We start from the raw sequence: 19,109 nt of genomic DNA on the forward strand, positions 1-19,109 counted from the left end.
GTTAGACTAACTGCCTATTTTTGCTTCTGTACCTCAAGCTTCTGCTGACATAGGAAGGTTAGTTAAAGAAACTGGGAATGCTTTTGCAGCTAGGAATCTTATAAAAGTTAGAAGTATCTACGCATATAAAAAGCTAAAGGAACATTCTGTAGAGGTGTGAAAGGAAATGGAAAGATGTGGTTAAGCTAAAAGGCCAAGTGTCTTGCTTGTTCATATCAGAGCTCCTAGACGCATTTCCTGAGCATGCATGGACTTTTGCACCTGCTCTTGCTTCCAACCACACTATGCAACCACATCCTCTGCAAGCTAGATTGCAAAGCCTTATACGAGGAACCCCTGGAGCAAGTGAGGGCTAGAAACTTGACTATTGGTTTATACTGCTTAAGCTAATGTTTTGACAACCTTGGAAGGCGGGCACACGGGGGTGTGTGTGTCCCTCCTCCTAGATGCTTCCGGATAACTAAAAGGTATAAAAGCTGTTGTAAACTGTTCTGGGCGTGGCTGTTCTCTGTCTTTTCTCTGCCAGCCGGACAGAGAGTGGTCCACCCTGCTTTTCTCTTGGCCAACAATAAAAGCTGAACTTTCTTTGGAAAAACCTCTGTCTGGAGTCTCATTGGAAATCATGGAATCCAGGCTAGCGGACCTTACAGCAGTAAGGGCAAAGGCAAACTAAAATGGCACTATGAAACAGTAGCAAATCTGTTTCAAATTTGTAGCAAACTCCAACAGCACCAAAGATGAGCAAATGGGCTTGTTAAGTAGTCAAAATTAGCCAATTTTCAACACTCACAAATACAAAACTTGTTAAGAACTTCCAATTCAGCTCTAATTCTGTTTCTACTGCTATTATCTTTACAATGGTTCCCTTATACTAGAACAAAACAACATGGTTTTTTATCAGAGGAATTTGGGAACTGCAAGGTGGAGGATACCTGGTTAGGGACCATTAGTTCATATGTTATAAAATGTGGACAAGAAAGGATGCCAAATGTGCGTATATGCAGCTATTCATACATGGTGCACATGATGACAATGGGGATTCTGTCTTTTATGCTGGAGGTTAAAGAGTTCTGGGTATCCATGTGAGTGTGCCTGAGAGTAAGGGTTAGAGTGGCAAATTTTGTAACTATAACCAAAAGGAAATTTAGTTACAGGATATACATTACAGGAATAGATAAAGTCTAGCACCTGGCTAACTACACCCTATCAGGAAGAGAGTCCAAGAGCGTGTGCTCGCACATATGCGTGTCTGGGAAGTTTAAGGCAGAAAGAAATAATCAGATTAGCAATCTCGCAAAGAGCAGGCAGAGTAATAAATAAAGAGGGGTTACAGATAGGGAGTAACTCCCTATCTATACCTCACTGCCTCCTTCTGATTAGTAGGTGATGAGATGCTGAAGTGTCAGTGACACTTGGTTTGGACTTCCAACATTTTAGAGGAGTTTAGTGCTAAATCCTAGGAAAGAAGATTTTTAAATTTCAAAAGTACACAACAGAAAGAATGTTTATTGGTCCAACTTCTTTTCAAAGATCCTTCTTCGGGGACTCTTAGATGTCTAGCATTCAGCTGAGCAATTTTCAAAATGTAACAGATCAATTCTGCACCTTTGAGATTTAATCTCTACTTTACCCCTCATCATTGGCACTTTCACTCCTTTTTTCTTAACCTCAACTGTGGCACTTAACAACGTGTATTTTGTACCACAAGAAGTTATTTTTAATTTTCACCTGGTATGATAAACATCAACTGCCACTACAAGAGTATGCATTCATTAGAAATACTAATTATGGGGGGGAGGGGGAATAACCAGAAAAAATGTGTCCTAAATATTTTACAAAAGAGAAGTCTTGCAAGATCCCCAGGTTTAATCAGAGGTTCCAATATTTTCTCAAAAACAAAAACAAAAAAAAATTACTTTGATGGTAATGGGAATTGCTCAACAATCTGCAGACCCAAGTTAACTTTGCTGTACAATGTTTAGCAGCTTAATCCAAATTTAAGAACAACATGTTTAACAACTTCACAATACCATAAAAGCTCTGAACATGCTGATATCTGGTCCACATACCCTTCATTATTGGTTGCGCTTTTGGATGACTCTGGCGAGGGTTGTGCATCCATCCTTGCCCTACTTGACCTCTCAGCAGCTTTCAATACCATCGACCATGGTATCCTTCTGGATTGGCTCAGAGGATTGGGGGTGGACGGCACTGTGTTGTGCTGGTTCACCTCCTTCCTCCAGGGCCGATTCCAGTCAGTGGTGGTTGGGGAGGAGAGATCCCACCCTTGGCACCTGTTATGTGGGGTGCCACAGGATTCGGTGCTCTCCCCCCTCCTATTTAACATCTACATGAGGCTGCTGGGTGAGTTCATCCGTCGCCATGGGTTGAGGTATCATCAGTATGCTGATGATATCCAATTATACATCTCTGCCCCTGGCGAATTAAGCAATGCTGTGAATGTCTTATCCCAGTGCCTGGAGGCTGTGAGAGTCTGGATGGGGAACAACAGGCTTCAACCGAACCCTGGCAAGACTGGGTGGCTGTGGGTTCTGGGGCCTTCTGGTGCTAGAGTTATGCCATCTTTGGTACTGAATGGGGTTGCACTGCCCCAGACAGACCCTGTGCACAACCTGGGGGTCTTCCTGGACTCACAACTCCTGCTCGAAGAGCAGCTGGCAGTCGTGGCTAGGAGGGCCTTTGCACAGCTTCATGTTGTGCACCAGTTGTGCCCATTCCTAGATCAGAGGGACCTAATCACTGTCACTCATGCCCTGGTCACCTCCCATTTGGATTTCTGTAATGTGTTCTACATGGGGCTGCCCTTGAAGAGTATCCAGAATCTTCAGCTGGTGCAAAATGAAGCAGCACAGGCAGTTATGGGTGCCCCTAGGGACCTTTTGGACCTCTGCTTCGCAAGCTGCACTGGTTGGCAGTTTGCTTCCAAGTCCAATTCAAGATGCTGGTTTTGACCTTTAAAGCCCTTCATGGCATGGGGCCAGGTTACCTGAGGGACCACCTCTCCCTGATTACATCTGCCTGTCCCATCAGATCTGGCAGAGAAGGCATGCTGCGGATCCAGTCTGCTAGAGAATTACATTTGGAGGTTCCCAGGAGGCGGGCCTTCTCTGCTGTGGTGCCCGCCTTGTGGAATCTTCTCCCCCCGGAAGTGAGTTCAGCTCCATCCCTCTTAACATTCCGTAAGTCCCTCAAGACCAGGTTATGTGATCAGGCCTGGGGCTCCCAGGGGATGGGGGAGATTTTACGATGGCTCCCTTATTAATTTTATCCCCTCCTATTTTGTGTGTTTTTACAGTTTTTTATGTGTAATTGTTTTTATGTATTTATTTTTTTAATTGTTGTATGCTGCCAAGAGTCACCTTGTGTGAAATGGGCAGCTATATAAATATGATATAAATATGATCATAAATATGATAAATAAGTAAATAAATAAATCTGAGCAGGACACTACCGACAAATTCAGTCCATGAATACCAATTACATTACATTGTAAGATACCTGCTGCTAACTCTGATTGGCTTATATTGTATTTAATAAGTTATGTGCCTTCACCATTAAACATGAAAACTATAATAATTGTACAAGTGAAGTTTTTTTTTGTGAAGTATTATTTTAATCCTCTTGTATTATTATATTCTTCGTCTAAAATCTGCCTACAGCTTTTTCCTCAACTTTAATATGTTCAGAAAAGTTCAACAGCATATCTTCTACTTTCAGAAATACCCACAGGTATAAATCTTCACTTCAACATGCTCTAGGAAAGTGAACAGATTAAAATGTGTGTGTGTGTATATGTACATGTGTGTGTATATATATCTATATACTGTATGTCACCACCTAAAGTCTGATCACAATGAGGCAATGTAGATTTCTAAAATAAAATAAAACATGCTAGGAATGAAGCAGCAAAATAGATATCTGCAGTGCTGATAATAAAAAACAAAGTGTAAACATGATTTGATATGGGTATGAGTGCACTTTGGGCCTATACCGTGGCAATACAGGTGGCAAATCATAATTACTTTTGTATCCTAATGTATCTGTGACTGCCATTCAGCAGCCATGTTTAAGGTAATTAGACCCTTTTGGAGAAAGATGGCTAAAAACATCTCCCTCAAGACCACTACGACTTATTTGTGGGACATTTTGAGAACAAAATTACTCATAGTTGGACTCATTGTGGATTAATCCATTGAGTTAACTGGGGCAGCATCTAGAGCTTGTGGGGTCCAAAGAAGTGACAAACTTCTCTGCATGTGTTGAGACATTTGCAGGATACACCCCTGCACCTTGGCTTGTTTGAGTTGCCAGGGAAGGAGCAGGTCCCTAGATTCAAGGAGTAATTAATGCCTCTTTGGGGGAGGGGATTGCACCCTCCATCTTGGATGCATTGGTTCACTCCTTTCTGAAGAAGTTGATTTCTTCAATTTCTACTTTGAGGAAGGTTGATGCGAAACTAGTTGGAGTTCATCAGGAGAGGATCTTATAAGTAACAGATTATCTGAATCCCTTCCAGTTTGCACTTCAGATCTGGGCATGAGATAGAAATGGCACTGGCCACTCTTGTCAGTAGCCTTTGATGGAATCTGGATGCAGGGAGTACAGCCCTTCTGATCTTGCTAGACCTCTCAGTGGCATTCAGTTCCATTTATCATAGTACCATTCTGGACCACCTCCAAAGTTGGAGGCAGTGTCTTCCTGAGTGGCCAGATTCAAGCTGGTGGCAGTGGAGAATGAGAGGTTGAGCCTTTGGCCTCATAATCACAGGCGCCCCAGGGTTCAGCCCTCTCCGCCACTGTATTTAGCAACTATTGCGAGAGATCTATGGTTGGCCTGAGGTGAAGTGATGATAAACCATTTTATGTTTCCACCTCAGGCTGAGTAGGAGATATGGAGTCCTTGGGGTTCTCTGAGCTTGGTTCTTTTCTTGCAAACATTTCATTACCCAGCTAGGTAACATCTTCAGTGCTAAAATGGGATGGGGCTTGCTCTCTATTCATGTGCTGTGGCTGCCTTGCCAGTGCTGGTAGGGGTGGGGGTTTTGTTTTACTCCTCTGGTACTCTCCATCTGAGTAGGAGATGCTGTGGAACTCCAGTGTCTGGAAGCTGTTAGATTCTAGATGGGACAAAACAAGCTCACAGCAAGACAGCATGGCTATTTATCCAGAAATCCCCTGGATCCATTGAAATACCATATCTGGTTCTTAACAGGGTTGGCACTCCCTTAGAAGGAACTGATCTAAGATCAGAGCTTTCTCCAGGACTCACTTATCTGACTCACTCCTCCTGAAACAGGACATTGAGGCTGTAGCCAGGAAAACCTTTGCTGTGGTATACACTAGGTGCAAATGAAATGCAATAGCCCTTCCTTAAAGACATTCTGGAAGCAAGTGAAGACCATCCTCTTTTTCAAGTCTTTAGAAGACAGGTTGAAGCAATGGTGGCCCTATATTTTGTTACTGTTAAAAGATTTGAATGATGCATTATTGTTGTTAGCTGCCCTGAAAGAGAGAGAGAGAGAGAGAGAGAGAGAGAGACCTGCCCAGCAACCTACGTACCATGGGGAGCATCATAGGCAACATCTTCCTAATATTTCATCATTTAATCTAGTATTTTAACTTTTGAGAGACCATCAAGGGTTGCTGTCCATATCCCCCTCTTAGATATCAAGAGAAGAATTAGACAAGACAAGGATGTTTGAAATAAAAACAGCCCGTGCAATAAATATAGCACTCCCATGTCTATCTTATCATCTTATCATCTTCTATTTCTCACTGAAATCAGATCAGCTTTTGTTCAGAGTGAGCCCACTGGCAAAACCAGCTCCTCCTAGTTTCTCCTAGCCCATAGTTAAGAACCAGTGAGGAGACCAAGAAAAGCATGAGACAGACATGGGGGAGAAAAAGCTCTCTTGTGCTATGATCTAAATTTAGGAGACAAGTGTTTCTTTTCACTGGGGTAGATATTAAACTTTTCAGTACTTCCAATTTGATCTCTAAAAGGTGCTTTGGAGCATGCAGGTATGAGGATGTAGCATCTAATTGCAATACCTTAAAGAAGCTGCATCTTTTCCCAGGATTGCATGATTCCCTACCACAACTGCTGTGCCATACCAGGAAAGGGTATGGTTGCTCCAGGATGTGGCAGACAGGTGCTACATTCATGTTCCCACATGCTACAAAGCACTTTTTGAGGACTGAAGCTACACAATCCATGCAGATATTTTCCTTGGAGATACAATTTGGAGCCAAATTCCAAGAAAGCTAAGTGGAGGCATAACTAAGCAATTATATCATATGAAGTGAGTTTCCTAGTTCTGAGATACCTCTGCCCCCCCCCAAACCCATATATGTATGTCTTTGTGAGTTGGGTATCCCCTCTTTCCTCTAGGGCTTAAGGCAACTTGTATGGGGATATCCCTTCATTTTATCCTACATCATTCAGCCACTCTATGTATCTGATGAAGTGAAGTGTTAGTTGGAAAAAGTGCTATGAGACTCCTTCTGATTTTGGGCTACCATAGATTTAACATGGCTCTCCTCCTACAACGTCTATAATATGTGGCTATCTTTAGAATAGTATATACAGTCCAGTTTCCTTTTCTTAAGCTCTCAAAGAGGTATGGATGTTATATTATGTCATGTCTCAGGTTTTAGATTATTTCCACTTCCCACTTGTGGGGGTGGGTGGGGGGATTTTTCTATTTTTATGTAGGGTATATACTGTTTTATTTATATTGACCACCAAGTGGCAACAGTAATGTGAGGAAATTCTTTGGAATATACTAAAACATGAAGATCAAGTAGTGATCATGGTTACACCATTTAGGATTAAAAATTGTGATCAAAAACTGGGTAAAGATTAAAACAAGAGAGCATTTTGGGAATCTTCCCAAAATGATACAGTAAGCCACAGAGATCCTTGTATAAGTATGTGGATACAGCATTAAATAGACAGGGAAGCCTCTATACCATTTCATGAAATGACCAAAGGGAATAATTTACTGGGTCCTGGAAAAAAGGTAAGATAGCCTTGTGGATAAAAGCAAGTAGAAACAGCCTTCAAAAAGGAAGGGGTGCTCTAGAATCAGTCTAAACGCTTATGAACTCAGTAAGAAGGCCATTTTTTAAAACACAGTTTAAATGGAAAACTGAATGTCTAACTTGGGGACTGCACACCAGACCTAAGGAAAATAAACAGTGAACTTTTTCTTTATAGTATAATGATATGAATTTACTTAAACAATTGGAAGGAAAAAAGGATAGTGTTTCAGTTAAAACTTTCCTCAGATAAATCATCTGTGAATGAATTTATCACACCATCTGTTGGAAATAAATCATGCAGTCCTCAAGGCTGCATAGAAAACTACAGCCATAACCCAGGCATTTCATCAGAAATATCTATTCTGAACCCCTTAATCCTTACAGTACTATTTACCTGTACACTTGGAGAAATTTGTTTGATCTTCCAAGTGAAAACATGAATTAATTTGTGCCTACAATTATGAAACCTATTCTAGAAACCTAAATTGTTAATCTCTTTCTAAATCATATAATCCAAAATTTGTTTGCATTAGGTATTGCCAGTACTATACTACAGAAAACATATAAAGGAATTTGCTTGGAATTTCCTCCAAGACAAATCTGAAGATGAAAATTAATTTTCAACTGTATTTATTCATTAGAAATTCATATAAAGGAGCAACATCTAATTAACTGAGCAAAAAGTATACTTGATCATATCATTTGATTCATTTAAGTGAGAAAAATCAAAATCACATATACCCCAAACTAAAACAATATACACCACCCTCCACATATATAATCACTTGCTTTTTACTATCAGATGTATTTGTCTACTGATTTTCAACTGGATTACATATCCGAAATGGGATTATAAAAATAGGAAGGAAATAAACACCATATTAGAAAAAATCCACAGTTTACAAAATTATCCTTCACTACCTTCCCCAATCCCTTTCTGATGAAACAAATATATGTACGACGATACCCAAATCTCTTTTAATTGTTCAAAGGGTTCATTGCTGATGTATTCTGCTATACATCTTCAGCACTGTCCCTGTTTCCCAATCTGACTAAGCCCATAGCAAGGTTTCCTTCCTGATGTTTTCTCTTGAGAGTCAGTGAAGGTGGGGGAAGCTTGGGAGACTAAAGACTATTGGCCTGATTATTCTCCAGTAATTATTATTATTAAGAATAATAAGGTTATTCTCCTTGCATGTCCTTTGGCCACTTCATAACTAAAACTGGTGCAAGATGACAGTTTCACTTGAATTTAAATGTATATTCTTTTCCATCAAATAAAATGAGAATGGTTGTTGCTGGATGATGTTTTAATTTTCCAAATCTAGCCTGCAGCTCTAGAATTTCCTGCCCTGTCTCATCAGGTCCCCCTCATCAGGTCCAATCCTGCTTAGCTTTTTCAAGATCAGGCAAGGTCAGCTAGGTGATGCTACCTGCAGAGGCCGCAAAATGCAGTACTCAGCACCTCCCACCCCAAGGTTGGGGATCCCCGAACAGGAGAAGAAAAGTTAAATCCCAAGGAGGGTGAAGGCTAATTGGGGAAGGTGTGCATAAGGCATTTGAAAGAGAGCCATAGATGGAGCTTTAGGAAAGAAAACAAGCTAGCTCAAAAAAAAGCCCTCAGTGGTGCAACACCAGATCTATTGGAGACAGAGGAACATGCGTCTGAATTTAGAGAAAGCGTATTTCCTACCAAAAGTCCTGGCCTCATCCACTACTTTTTGAGTACATGCCACTCAAGTGTTAAAGGTGTCCCTTCAGCCTCAAAAAAAGCAAAGGAAAGTGCCAGCAAATTGTTTTAACAAAACAAAAAAAGGAAAAATTAAAAGAAAGAAAAAGGTAAAGTCATTGGCTGCTCTCTGATCAGCCTTACATATTTCTGCTGATTGTCCAATCGCAGTGGTCCTTGTCATAACACCTACCTTTTTTTGTAGAACATTAATTTTTCTTTCTTTGACTTCTAACATGTCCTTCATATCTCGAATTTCTCCAGCCAGAGTTCCTTTTTCTTCTGTGAGGTCTTGCAGTTGTTTGGTTTTTTTATTAAGAAAACTTTCTTTTTCTTCTAAACGTAATCTCAAGGCATCAACCTATAATAAAATACAAATATATGAAAATATGGAATAATAGTAAAATATCACAGTAGTAAAGCCATTGAACATATTTTACATGTCCAATAGTTTCACTACACACAGAAACGCAAAGTCAACAATGTTTAGTTGCAGATTTTCAAACTGGAAAACCAACCAATGAGATAATTTTCTGCCACCTTTTGAGCATTGCAAAGACCAAATATTAACACATTGTTGACATGGAGAAACAAAGTTTCCTGTAATATCTGATATAGGGACAATAGGATCACAAATATATCAACAATAAAAAAGTCTAATTTTGAACTCAATTTAATTATCTCTATCTACTGTATCCATCTTGAAACAATGTACAACATGAAGTTAAAGGATTATTTGAATTACAACCATGCCACATTTTATTAAGTAATAACTGTATAAGATGAATTTCACATGCATGGTTAAATGCTTTAGTAACCAAGTCAACCCTTCTAAAACACAGAATGGCACAAAAAAGCCAGACAAGTAAGTCTATTTATATTAATTACATCTTCTTCATTTGGGGGCAGCATGTTGTACAGAGAGAAAAGTCTGTGAAAAAAGCTGATTTATTCTAGTTTCTGTACTGAGTTTTGTAATGCTAAACTTGTTCTGAACAAAAAGGAAAAGAAAAGCACCTTTGCAAATCTATTTTTGCAAATCAATTTGGGACCAATTTGGATGATCTATTCAATCTCAAGATGCATGTTCCTTCCTGTTCCTGAAATGGCTCAGTTCATGTCTCTCTACCCAAGGGAAAGTTATATACTGAGTTGAATGGAATTTAGACATTTTCTTTTTATTAAAGACCCCTGACAAGGACATCCTCAGCCTCATATGTGAGAATTATTTCATTTTTGTTAAAACAGGGAGGGATTGCACAAAATATTGACTTTAGAAGACACAAGAATGCCACTGATGATTAGGAATCCTTTTATTAAACAAATAAATAAAATGGAAATAAATGATGACCAAAAAACAAAACGAGAGGAACTACAAGGGGAAAGTGGGTTTAAAGAAAACAAGATAAAATGCATTCCTCAATAAATTAAAAACATAAACACGCTGCCACTGATAGTGGCTAGCCAATTCTTTTCAAAGCCATTGCAAGCCATAATTGATACTTTTTTCCCTTAAAATTGAAGTTGAAATATTCTAAATCAGTCACTTATATCCTTTTTTAAGAATGCCATCATCAGGGGGAAAAAAAGAAAGAAAGAAAAATGTAATTAAAAACTTAAACAAATACATTCCCAAACATTTTTGAGGTTTAACTGAGTTAATCTGTAAAACATAAAAGTAATTCATAGTGGATTTTTTTCATTAAGATTTCTTTCCTAACCTACTGTTTAAGTCTAACAGAGATTGGCTGGGTTCACACACCACATTAATTTATGGTTTGCTTTAATCATGATTTTGTTGAAGTCATACTGGCTTATGTCTTGGTTCACACATAATGGTAAGCCATAACTTGAGGTTAACTAACTGTAATGTTTGGCATCCTACAACTCAGAACTAAGCAAGACATAGTCTTAGTGCAATGTATGTTCCCATCTGCTGTTCTCAGGTAATTTCAGGTCATTTACAGCAGAACCTGGTGCAGATCTCATCAAGAATAAGCCCAAGGGAACTCAATCAATTGTATTTTGGGTAAGTAAATATAGAATTTCAATCTTAATGGTTAATTTAAAAATAAATATGATGATAAAATCAGTCTCTAATAAGTTTAGCATTACTGTTATTGAGACTTTGAACTGTCCGTATTTTTAAAATGTGAGATCTAAATCTTCATATCTGCACCAACTTTTAAAACTACAATCTGATAAACCTCACCATTACAGCCATTGCTGCAACACAACTCTTAGATTATATTTTTATTTATTACTTTTCCTTGTCACGTTTTTTTCAAATAGATAGTAGGAAGAAAAGGCTTTTTTTTACTGGCTTGTTCCCCAGATATAATATAAACTGGAGTTGAAATCCATTTCTTAGCTTATGCATCTCCACATTTGGCCCAACCTTTACTTACTTAATTTCCCAGAGGTAAAGCAATCCAAGACCTGTTGCACAGTTGCCTTCCTAAAGCAATATAAACTAAGAGTAGTTCTGCCACAAAGATATGAAGCAACAAGTAAGATAGTATCACTAGGGAACAGTTAGTCTATATGCGGGCTCTTGTGTGTGGTCTAGCGTGTGCAGACATATATTTCCATGTACAAATGAGACGTGGAATGCTAGCTATTCTCTCAACCTATAATTTCTCTTACAGCTCCATGAGATTGGGGGGAAGGGAGGGAGGGAGGGAGGGAGAGCAAGAGAGAAAGAGGAGGAGGGAGAATGGTTTTCCCAGCAGCCAAACCCTCTTTTGCCTGAACTGTATCCAGCCATCTCCAGGAGGGGAATCGGTTATATGCTAAACAAGCATTACATCATTTTTTAATTCATCACTGATGAGGGAAATGTGAAAACTAAAGAACAGCTGAAAATGACATTTTCACTTTGCAAAAAAAAAAAAAAAGTTTTAATAAGATTCTAACCATAAAAAAAAAATCTACCCATCCTTCAATAAGATGGACAAGACAAATTGAATGAAAACTATCACACTGTGGTACTAAAGGATACAGTGCAGGTTGATCTCAAAAATTAAAGAGAGGTATGGGGAAAGGGTTTTAAGTGTGATTACAGAATAGAGGTGAGTTAGGAATTCAATTCCCATTCAAGCTAATCTAAAAGATCTGGATTAATGTGGATGAGAAATCAATTATTTGGTCTTTCATACCCCCTCAATATTCTGACCCAGTTAGATACATATTGAATTCTCCTTAAATTACATACATTGAGATACATTTAAAATGTGCATCTTGAAGAGGAAAAATGGGTATTTTGATAGTAGAAGTACAAATATTTAATATGCACATAATTAAGTACAATTTTGGACATAGATTTTTAAAAATATTTTCTGGAATTTTCATGTGACTTTTTAAATCATTCTATGTTTTTATGATGTCCTATATTTATCATTGGATCTGAAGTTATTTATTTATTGCTTAACTGAGTTGGCTTTGCTGGGAACATGCTATATACAAATGAGCAAAATACATGCACATATACAATAATAGTGAAATAAAATAGAAAAGATTCCTGAGTCAAAAATAATGAAGACCAGCAATAGAATAAAGACCAACATTAATAGACCAGGCCATGATATAAGGTAGACACAAATGGGGGGGGGGGTGTTAGCCAGACTACAGCTTAATATTCTCTATGCTCCTAACAGCCAATCAGACCAGTGCAGAAGCTTTGTTCAAAGTTGGCACTGTTATGCCATGCATCTAAACGGCCTGCTTCAGGCAACACTACAAGGAAGCAAAAGATGGAGGATACACTGAGCCCCCCAAATGGTGCTACTTTGCTTGTCCAATTTGACTTTGTCTTCCTTCCTTCTTTCCTACATTTATATCTCACCTTTATTCTGTAGGCAGCAAACATAATGCTCCTGCCTCCTATTTTTCCCACCACAACAACAATCCTGTGGGGTGAGTTTGGCGGACTCAAGAGTGAGCGACCTAAAGTCACCCAACCAGCATTCATGTCTAAGAGAGGAGCAGCACCTCAAGATGCTCTGATCTCCCTAATTTTCAACTGTTCCAAACCATAAAAAATACACTGAGCCTACAAGCCTATAGTTTGATGAGGGTGAAAGAGGAGACTGCGAAATCTGGCTTGAAACTCAACATTAAAAAAACTAAGATCATGGCATCTGGACCCATCAATTCCTGGCAAATAGAAGGGGTAGAAATGGAAGCAGTAACAGACTTCATTTATTTGGGCTCCAAGATCACCACAGACGGAGACTGCAGCCATGAAATTAAAAGATGCTCCTTGGGAGGAAAGCTGTGGCAAACCTAGATAGCATATTAAAAAACAGAGACATCACCTTGCTGACAAAGATCTGCATAGTCAAAGCTATGGTTTTTCCAGTAGTAATGTATGGCTGTGAGAGCTGGACCATAAAGAAGGCTGAGCGCCGAAGAATTGATGCCTTTGAACTGTGGTGCTGGAGAAGACTCTTGAGAGTCCCCTGGACTGCTAGGAGGTCAAACCAGTCAATCTTAAAGGAAATCAACCCTGACTGCTCATTGGAGGGATTGATAATGAATCTCAAGCTCAGATACTTTGGTCACCTAATGGGAAGAGAGGACTCTTTGGAAAAGATCCTGATGCTGGGAAAGATTGAAGGCAAAAGGAGAAGAGGACGGCAGAGGATGAGATGGTTAGATAACATCACTGAAGCAATGAGCATGAAACTGAGCCAACTCAGGGAGGCAGTGAAGGACAGGAAGGCCTGGCGCAATATGGTTCATGGGGTCACAAAGAGTCGGACACGACTTAACGACTGAACAACAACAACAACAAGCCTGTGGTGTGGGGTAGCATTCCAGAGCCACAAGCTTGAACATTTTTAGTTCTGGAGGTGGGGGAAGCTTGAAGGGAGGTGTAACCTCGGATAAGCCCTTCCAATTCCAGCAGCCTTCAACGGCAGCTTCCAATTTTAAGAAATTGTGGAAGGTGACAGCAAAGCAGGACAGGATGTGCTAGGGATGCAGTCTCACATGCTGCAAAAGTTTGGACCAACTCAAGAGTTTAATTGATTTGTCTCTGTGGAATCCTTGGTGCTCTCTAAGCTTGGCTGTTTGCTTGCAGAGGTTTCATTACCCAACTAGGTAACATCATCAGTGCTAGTGACTGTGGGGTTTGTACCCTGTTTATATTCAGTAGCTTGCCCTGCCAGTGTTGGTGGGGGTGTGGTTTTCTCCTCAGTAGTTCCTTAACTAGGGTGTTGTTTTCTCCTTGACTATTTGTCTGCTTATCTGGGTATTGGCTGCTGGAGAGGATGTGTTCTGATCTTTTTGTTTCCTTCTTAGCTTTTTTACTGTCTCTTTTGATGGTGTATAAATACGGTTTATCTCTGTGTATCTATTGATGGCTGATTTGTCTGAATGCCAAGCTTCCAGGGATTTCCTAGCATTTTTGGATTTAGCTTGGTCTAGGATGCTGACAGTTTCCCAGTTGAGAATTATGGTTGAATCTGTCCAAGTGTTGTAAGATTGAGTTTTCATTGCATCTTTTGATTGCTAGTTGGTGTTCATGGATGTGCTCTGCTAGTCTTCCGCCTGTCTGTCCTACGTAGTGGCTGTTACAGTCCTTACACTGTATGTTGTAGATCACTCCTGTTTTTTCTTTTTGGGCTACTGTGTCTTTTGGTTTACTTAAGATGTTTTGGAGGGCTTTAGTTGGTTTGTGTGCTATGGTAATGCCATGTGGTTGTAACAGTCTATTGGTTGTTTCCAAGATGTTTTTGATGTATGGTAGTGTTATCCTTTTCATAGCTTGTGCTGGTTGTCCTGTAGTGGCTTGAGTGGTCAGGCATTTTTTGGTAAAGTTGTGTGGTATCCATTTTGTTGGAAGATGTCATACAGGTGGTCTGTTTCCTTTTTCTGATGTTCTGGGTTGCTGCAGTGCGTTTGTACTCATCTGAATAATGTTCTTACACAGCTCCTCTTGTGGGAGGTTGGGATGTTACTTTGGTAATGGAGTACTGGTTAGTGTGGGTTGTTTTTCAATAGACCTGTGTTTCTAATTTGCCATCATTTCACTGCTGATGAGGATATCCAGAAAGGGTCATGTGTTTTCTTTGTCCCTTGTGAATTTTATTCCTTTGAAGATATTGTTATTGTTTCACATGTCTTCTCTAGTTGTTCCTTTTTTATTATGACAAAGGTATAGTCTACATACTGGATCCATACTTTTGGTTGTATGTGTGGGAGTGCTATAGTTTCTAGACACTGCATTACGGTCTCTGCTATGAGTTCTGAGAGTGGTGATCCCATGGGTGTTCCTCTGATTTGTCTGGTATTTTTGTCCATCAAACTGAAAGTAGGTAGTGAGGCAGAGTAAAACAAAGGAAACAAAGGAAAAAGTGTTTTTTTCTGAGATGTTGACATATTGCAACCATGTTTGGGCTTGTCAAAGCTCTTCACCTTGACCTAGGATTAGGGTTTTTTTTTTTACTATGTTTGCCACTACAGCTCTGGTTTCCCTCTTCCATCCACCCCAGGGCTTCTGTCTATTGCAAACACACTCATACACATACACGCACACACTTTTTGCTCAGGACATAATTGTAGTACAGCAATCTTCTGCATATTTACCCAGAAATAAATATTGCCAATGGAGTTTTCTACCTATAAGAATTCTGAACTGTACACCGTTTATTCTTGTAACACTTTATGGAAGCAAAAGTTGGACTTTGAAGAAGCAGGGTAGAAAGGGTATTGACTGGAGAAGACTCCTGAGATACCATGGACTGCCAAGAAAACAAATAGGTCATCAGTCCACTCAAGGTACAAATGACCAGGCTCAAATTCTCCTGCTTCAGACACACTGTTGTCTCCAGACCTAGATCTCTAGAGAAGGCTCTAATGGTGGGAAAGAGAAGGAAAGAAGAAGAGGGCAACCAGCAGCAAGGTGGATGGACTCAATTCAGTGGCAATGGATGTGCCATTTGAAGACCTGAAAGACCAGGTTAGGGACAGATTGTTATGGAGAAAATCTATCTATGTGGCCACTAAGAGTCAACACTGGCTTCATAGCTCATAATCAAACAATCCTCATAGAGATATTATAGATAATCTTTAATAACTGTCTTTATTTTATTTCATATTATTTCACTTTTGCTCTTAAAAAGGCTTTCATTGCTTTAACATTCAGAAGAAAAGGAAGGAAGGAAACAATATGAGTAATAAAATACACATGTAAGAAAATAATTGAATTATTGAACAGCAATTCATCTCTGACAATATGAAATAACACTGGCAATCTCTCCAATATATTGATAAGAGGGCAATTTATATAAGTGGAGAGAGTAAGCACATTTCTTCAAAGCAAAATAATCTTTGTGGCCATACTCTGTTATTTTTCCAACAATCTCTAACAGTTGACCAGGAGTGGGGGGGGGGGGGGAAGTGAACCCTAGTTTGTCAGTCTACAAATGTAGACTTCTTTTTTAAAATTACAAGATTAAAAAAAGCACCATAATAGGTTTTCTTGGCCATCAGATCATTTTAACCAAACATTCAGTTGAAAAAAATGAACATATTTCCCTTTGCAAGTAATGCAGCAATCGGGGGGGGGGGACCAATTAATATTTTAGTCAATTAAATATTGGTTTATTGAAAAAGGAAGAGCCATTTCATAAAGTATAATTTCAGGCAAAACACTTGGGAGCTGGATGTGGCTATTTCTCATATGAGGTGAATGTTATAGACCTTGACCTCCTAACCTCTGGCACTGAGAACAAAGATGACCCCTCCCTTTGCCACCAGCTTTCCTGAACACACCTCTCAGCAAGGAGACATTCCAAGCTCCACCCACTAGCCAACACTCCATGCAGGGCTTAAGGCTAAATCCAAGAACCAGGCTGCAGGCTGTGGTTGTGTTGCAAGCTGTTCTTTTAAGAGCCAGTGGAGCATGAATCCAGGTACATCAGGTATTCAAAAGGTGTGGCCCAGAAGCTCATGTGGCTTGCTGTTATCCATTTTATGGTCCCCAGAATCCCCACAGAGTGAGTTCACCCCTCATTCAGCTCCAAGGTTTAACACTCCCATTTTGGCCCTTGAACCCCACCCCCAATTCCCCAAAATGCAATTCATCTTGCTACAAATATCTGATATAGATCTAGAAATGAAAACTAAATGAATTTGAAATCTCTCCTCTCTTAAGCATTAAAATTATTAAGTGATCAGAATCTAGAAGGTCAAATGTAGAAAATGATGTGACTAGAGCTCTTTTGAACACGCATCCATTTCTCCTGACAATGATAACTTTCCCTTTCCTAAGCAACTCCTGAAGATCAAATGACCTTTCAGGGCAGATTCAATTTTGTGGTTAAAAAACCTCTATGCCTGCATAGATACACTTCATAACTATACATGCATTCTCCAGGTGAGTCTAACCTGACCCACCCAATATGAAGTATGATCAGTTAAGTGTGAAAAAAGTTGCAGTATAAAAAGCACAATATGAACTTAAATCCTAGGGAGGAGGAATTTCTTATTCTTATTCTTTTTCTTATTCTTATATGTGCCTGGCCAGCTGCTAAATAAATATATAACTCTTTTCTGTGTGGGCCTGAATATGTTTCAGCCTAGAAGCTGAATCCACTGGCATGATGCATTTAGATATACTTGCTATACAAGCAAGTGCTAGAGAAAACAGAATCTCTTCCATGTAGCAAATAGTCAATTCCCTTCCCCAAAGATGTCTTACCACCTACATATGCCTCCTCATCTACTACTCAGCTACTGGAAGTAAAGCTTGCATTCAAGTTTAGTCCATCTCCAGCACCTCTTGTCCCTCTTGACAAATACATAAAATCTTGTTTCATCTGCATTAAGCTATCCTGTAATAGCTCAGATATGCTTTCAAACTTTGGAAAGTTTCTCTTCAGAGATTTGGAGATGGACAACATTATTTAATTTTTCTTAAATAATTTTTCACAGAATAAAAATAATATAATTTTAAAGAAAAAGGAACGTAAAAGTAAAAGTGATAAGTAAATAAGAAAGAAATAAAAGAAAAAGAGGGAAAAGAAAAGATATAAATAAATGGCTTCCAATCTTCTTTACAGAAGTTATAAATGTATTAATATTTTATCCTCTCTCTCTCTAAGGTTATATCATGGCTCCCTTCTTTCCATATTCTACCCTTTCTAATCATGAAACCCATAAATTACAAATTCATTTTCTTCCATTTTCAGCAAAAAATCCATAAAAGGTTTCCAGTCACTAACAAATGTAGTTATTATCTTTTCTCTAATCCAACAAGTCAATTTTGCCGTCTCTGAAAAATCTGTCATCTTCACCAACCATTCCTCCATTGTGGGTATTTCTGAGTCTTTCCAAGATTGACAACATTATAAAACTTCTTAAAAAACATTACTTGTAAGCTAAGCTTCAAACAGGAATTCATTATGATTTAAAATTACATCGCGTATATACATTATAAACTGCTTTGAGAACAATAAATGTTTAAATAGATGCCTGAATTAATAATGTCATAGTCAGACTTACATTGTGGTCATATGTAGGATTAAGATGAGAGAGTTTTAAACTAAAAACTCATCACCAGAATTCAATGTTGAATTCATTTTCACCCAAAAATGGGACTAATATGGAATCAGTAACATGTGTTAATACTTGAATATTTTTCTTAATAAAACATTCCAACACCAGTTTTACTTCACTGAACTTACCTCACTTTTTGAAATACTTGCTATAAAACTATAGCTGTCATTTATATTTTTAATTACAGCAAAAAGGAAGTAGGTCATTTGTGCGTCACTGTTATTTCACAATGAAATGATACTTATAAATTCAAAGTACTCAGAACCCAGTTTTAAAATGATCAATCAATTATACAGAGTGCAAATAAATACAAATTAAAATGAAAAATATTTATGTCCTTTTTTAAAAAGCTCTCTTAAAGTAAGAGCACTTATTTGGAGTTAAACTTACTAAATGAAATCTGATTTACTTTTAGCCTACATGGACAGGCTGTAGATTTAAATACTGCTAAACCATTTCAAACTAAAAGAGAGAGAGAGAGAGAGATTGCTGGATTTACAGTTTCTGGAAAATTACTGTTTCACCTCTTTCAGTGAGAGAAAAGTTCCAGATATAAACTGATTTTTTTTATAATGCTTTCTATGTCTGTGCAAAACTCTGAAGGACTACCTCAGTTTCATGAAGCTCTGATAAGATCACCCATCAAAGGAGATCTGAAAAGTGAAGGAGCAAGTAAAATTAAATACTATAAAGTGCTTTATAAATTACTTGTTTCCTAGTTTTAATGGCTTTTCTACTGATTTTGCAACTGT

At 38.7% G+C, this 19,109-nt stretch overlaps 1 protein-coding gene across 4 annotated transcripts in view; it reads right to left on the bottom strand.

The window, feature by feature from the left end:
- ERC2 (ELKS/RAB6-interacting/CAST family member 2) overlaps positions 1–19,109 on the bottom strand; it is a 443,048-nt gene that overhangs the window by 217,090 nt on the left and 206,849 nt on the right. For all 4 annotated transcript variants that reach the window (XM_088134787.1, XM_088134788.1, XM_088134786.1 and 1 more), the window contains one exon: positions 8,987–9,154. In XM_088134787.1, the coding sequence (XP_087990913.1) occupies positions 8,987–9,154 (168 nt within the window). The remainder of the gene's footprint in view (positions 1–8,986; positions 9,155–19,109) is intronic.

Source organism: Python bivittatus, unplaced genomic scaffold (genome assembly GCF_059951505.1).
Source record: "Python bivittatus isolate LINGU-HERP-01145 unplaced genomic scaffold, Pbiv_v1 ctg000080_np1212, whole genome shotgun sequence".
NCBI classification, from domain to species: Eukaryota; Metazoa; Chordata; class Lepidosauria; order Squamata; family Pythonidae; genus Python; species Python bivittatus.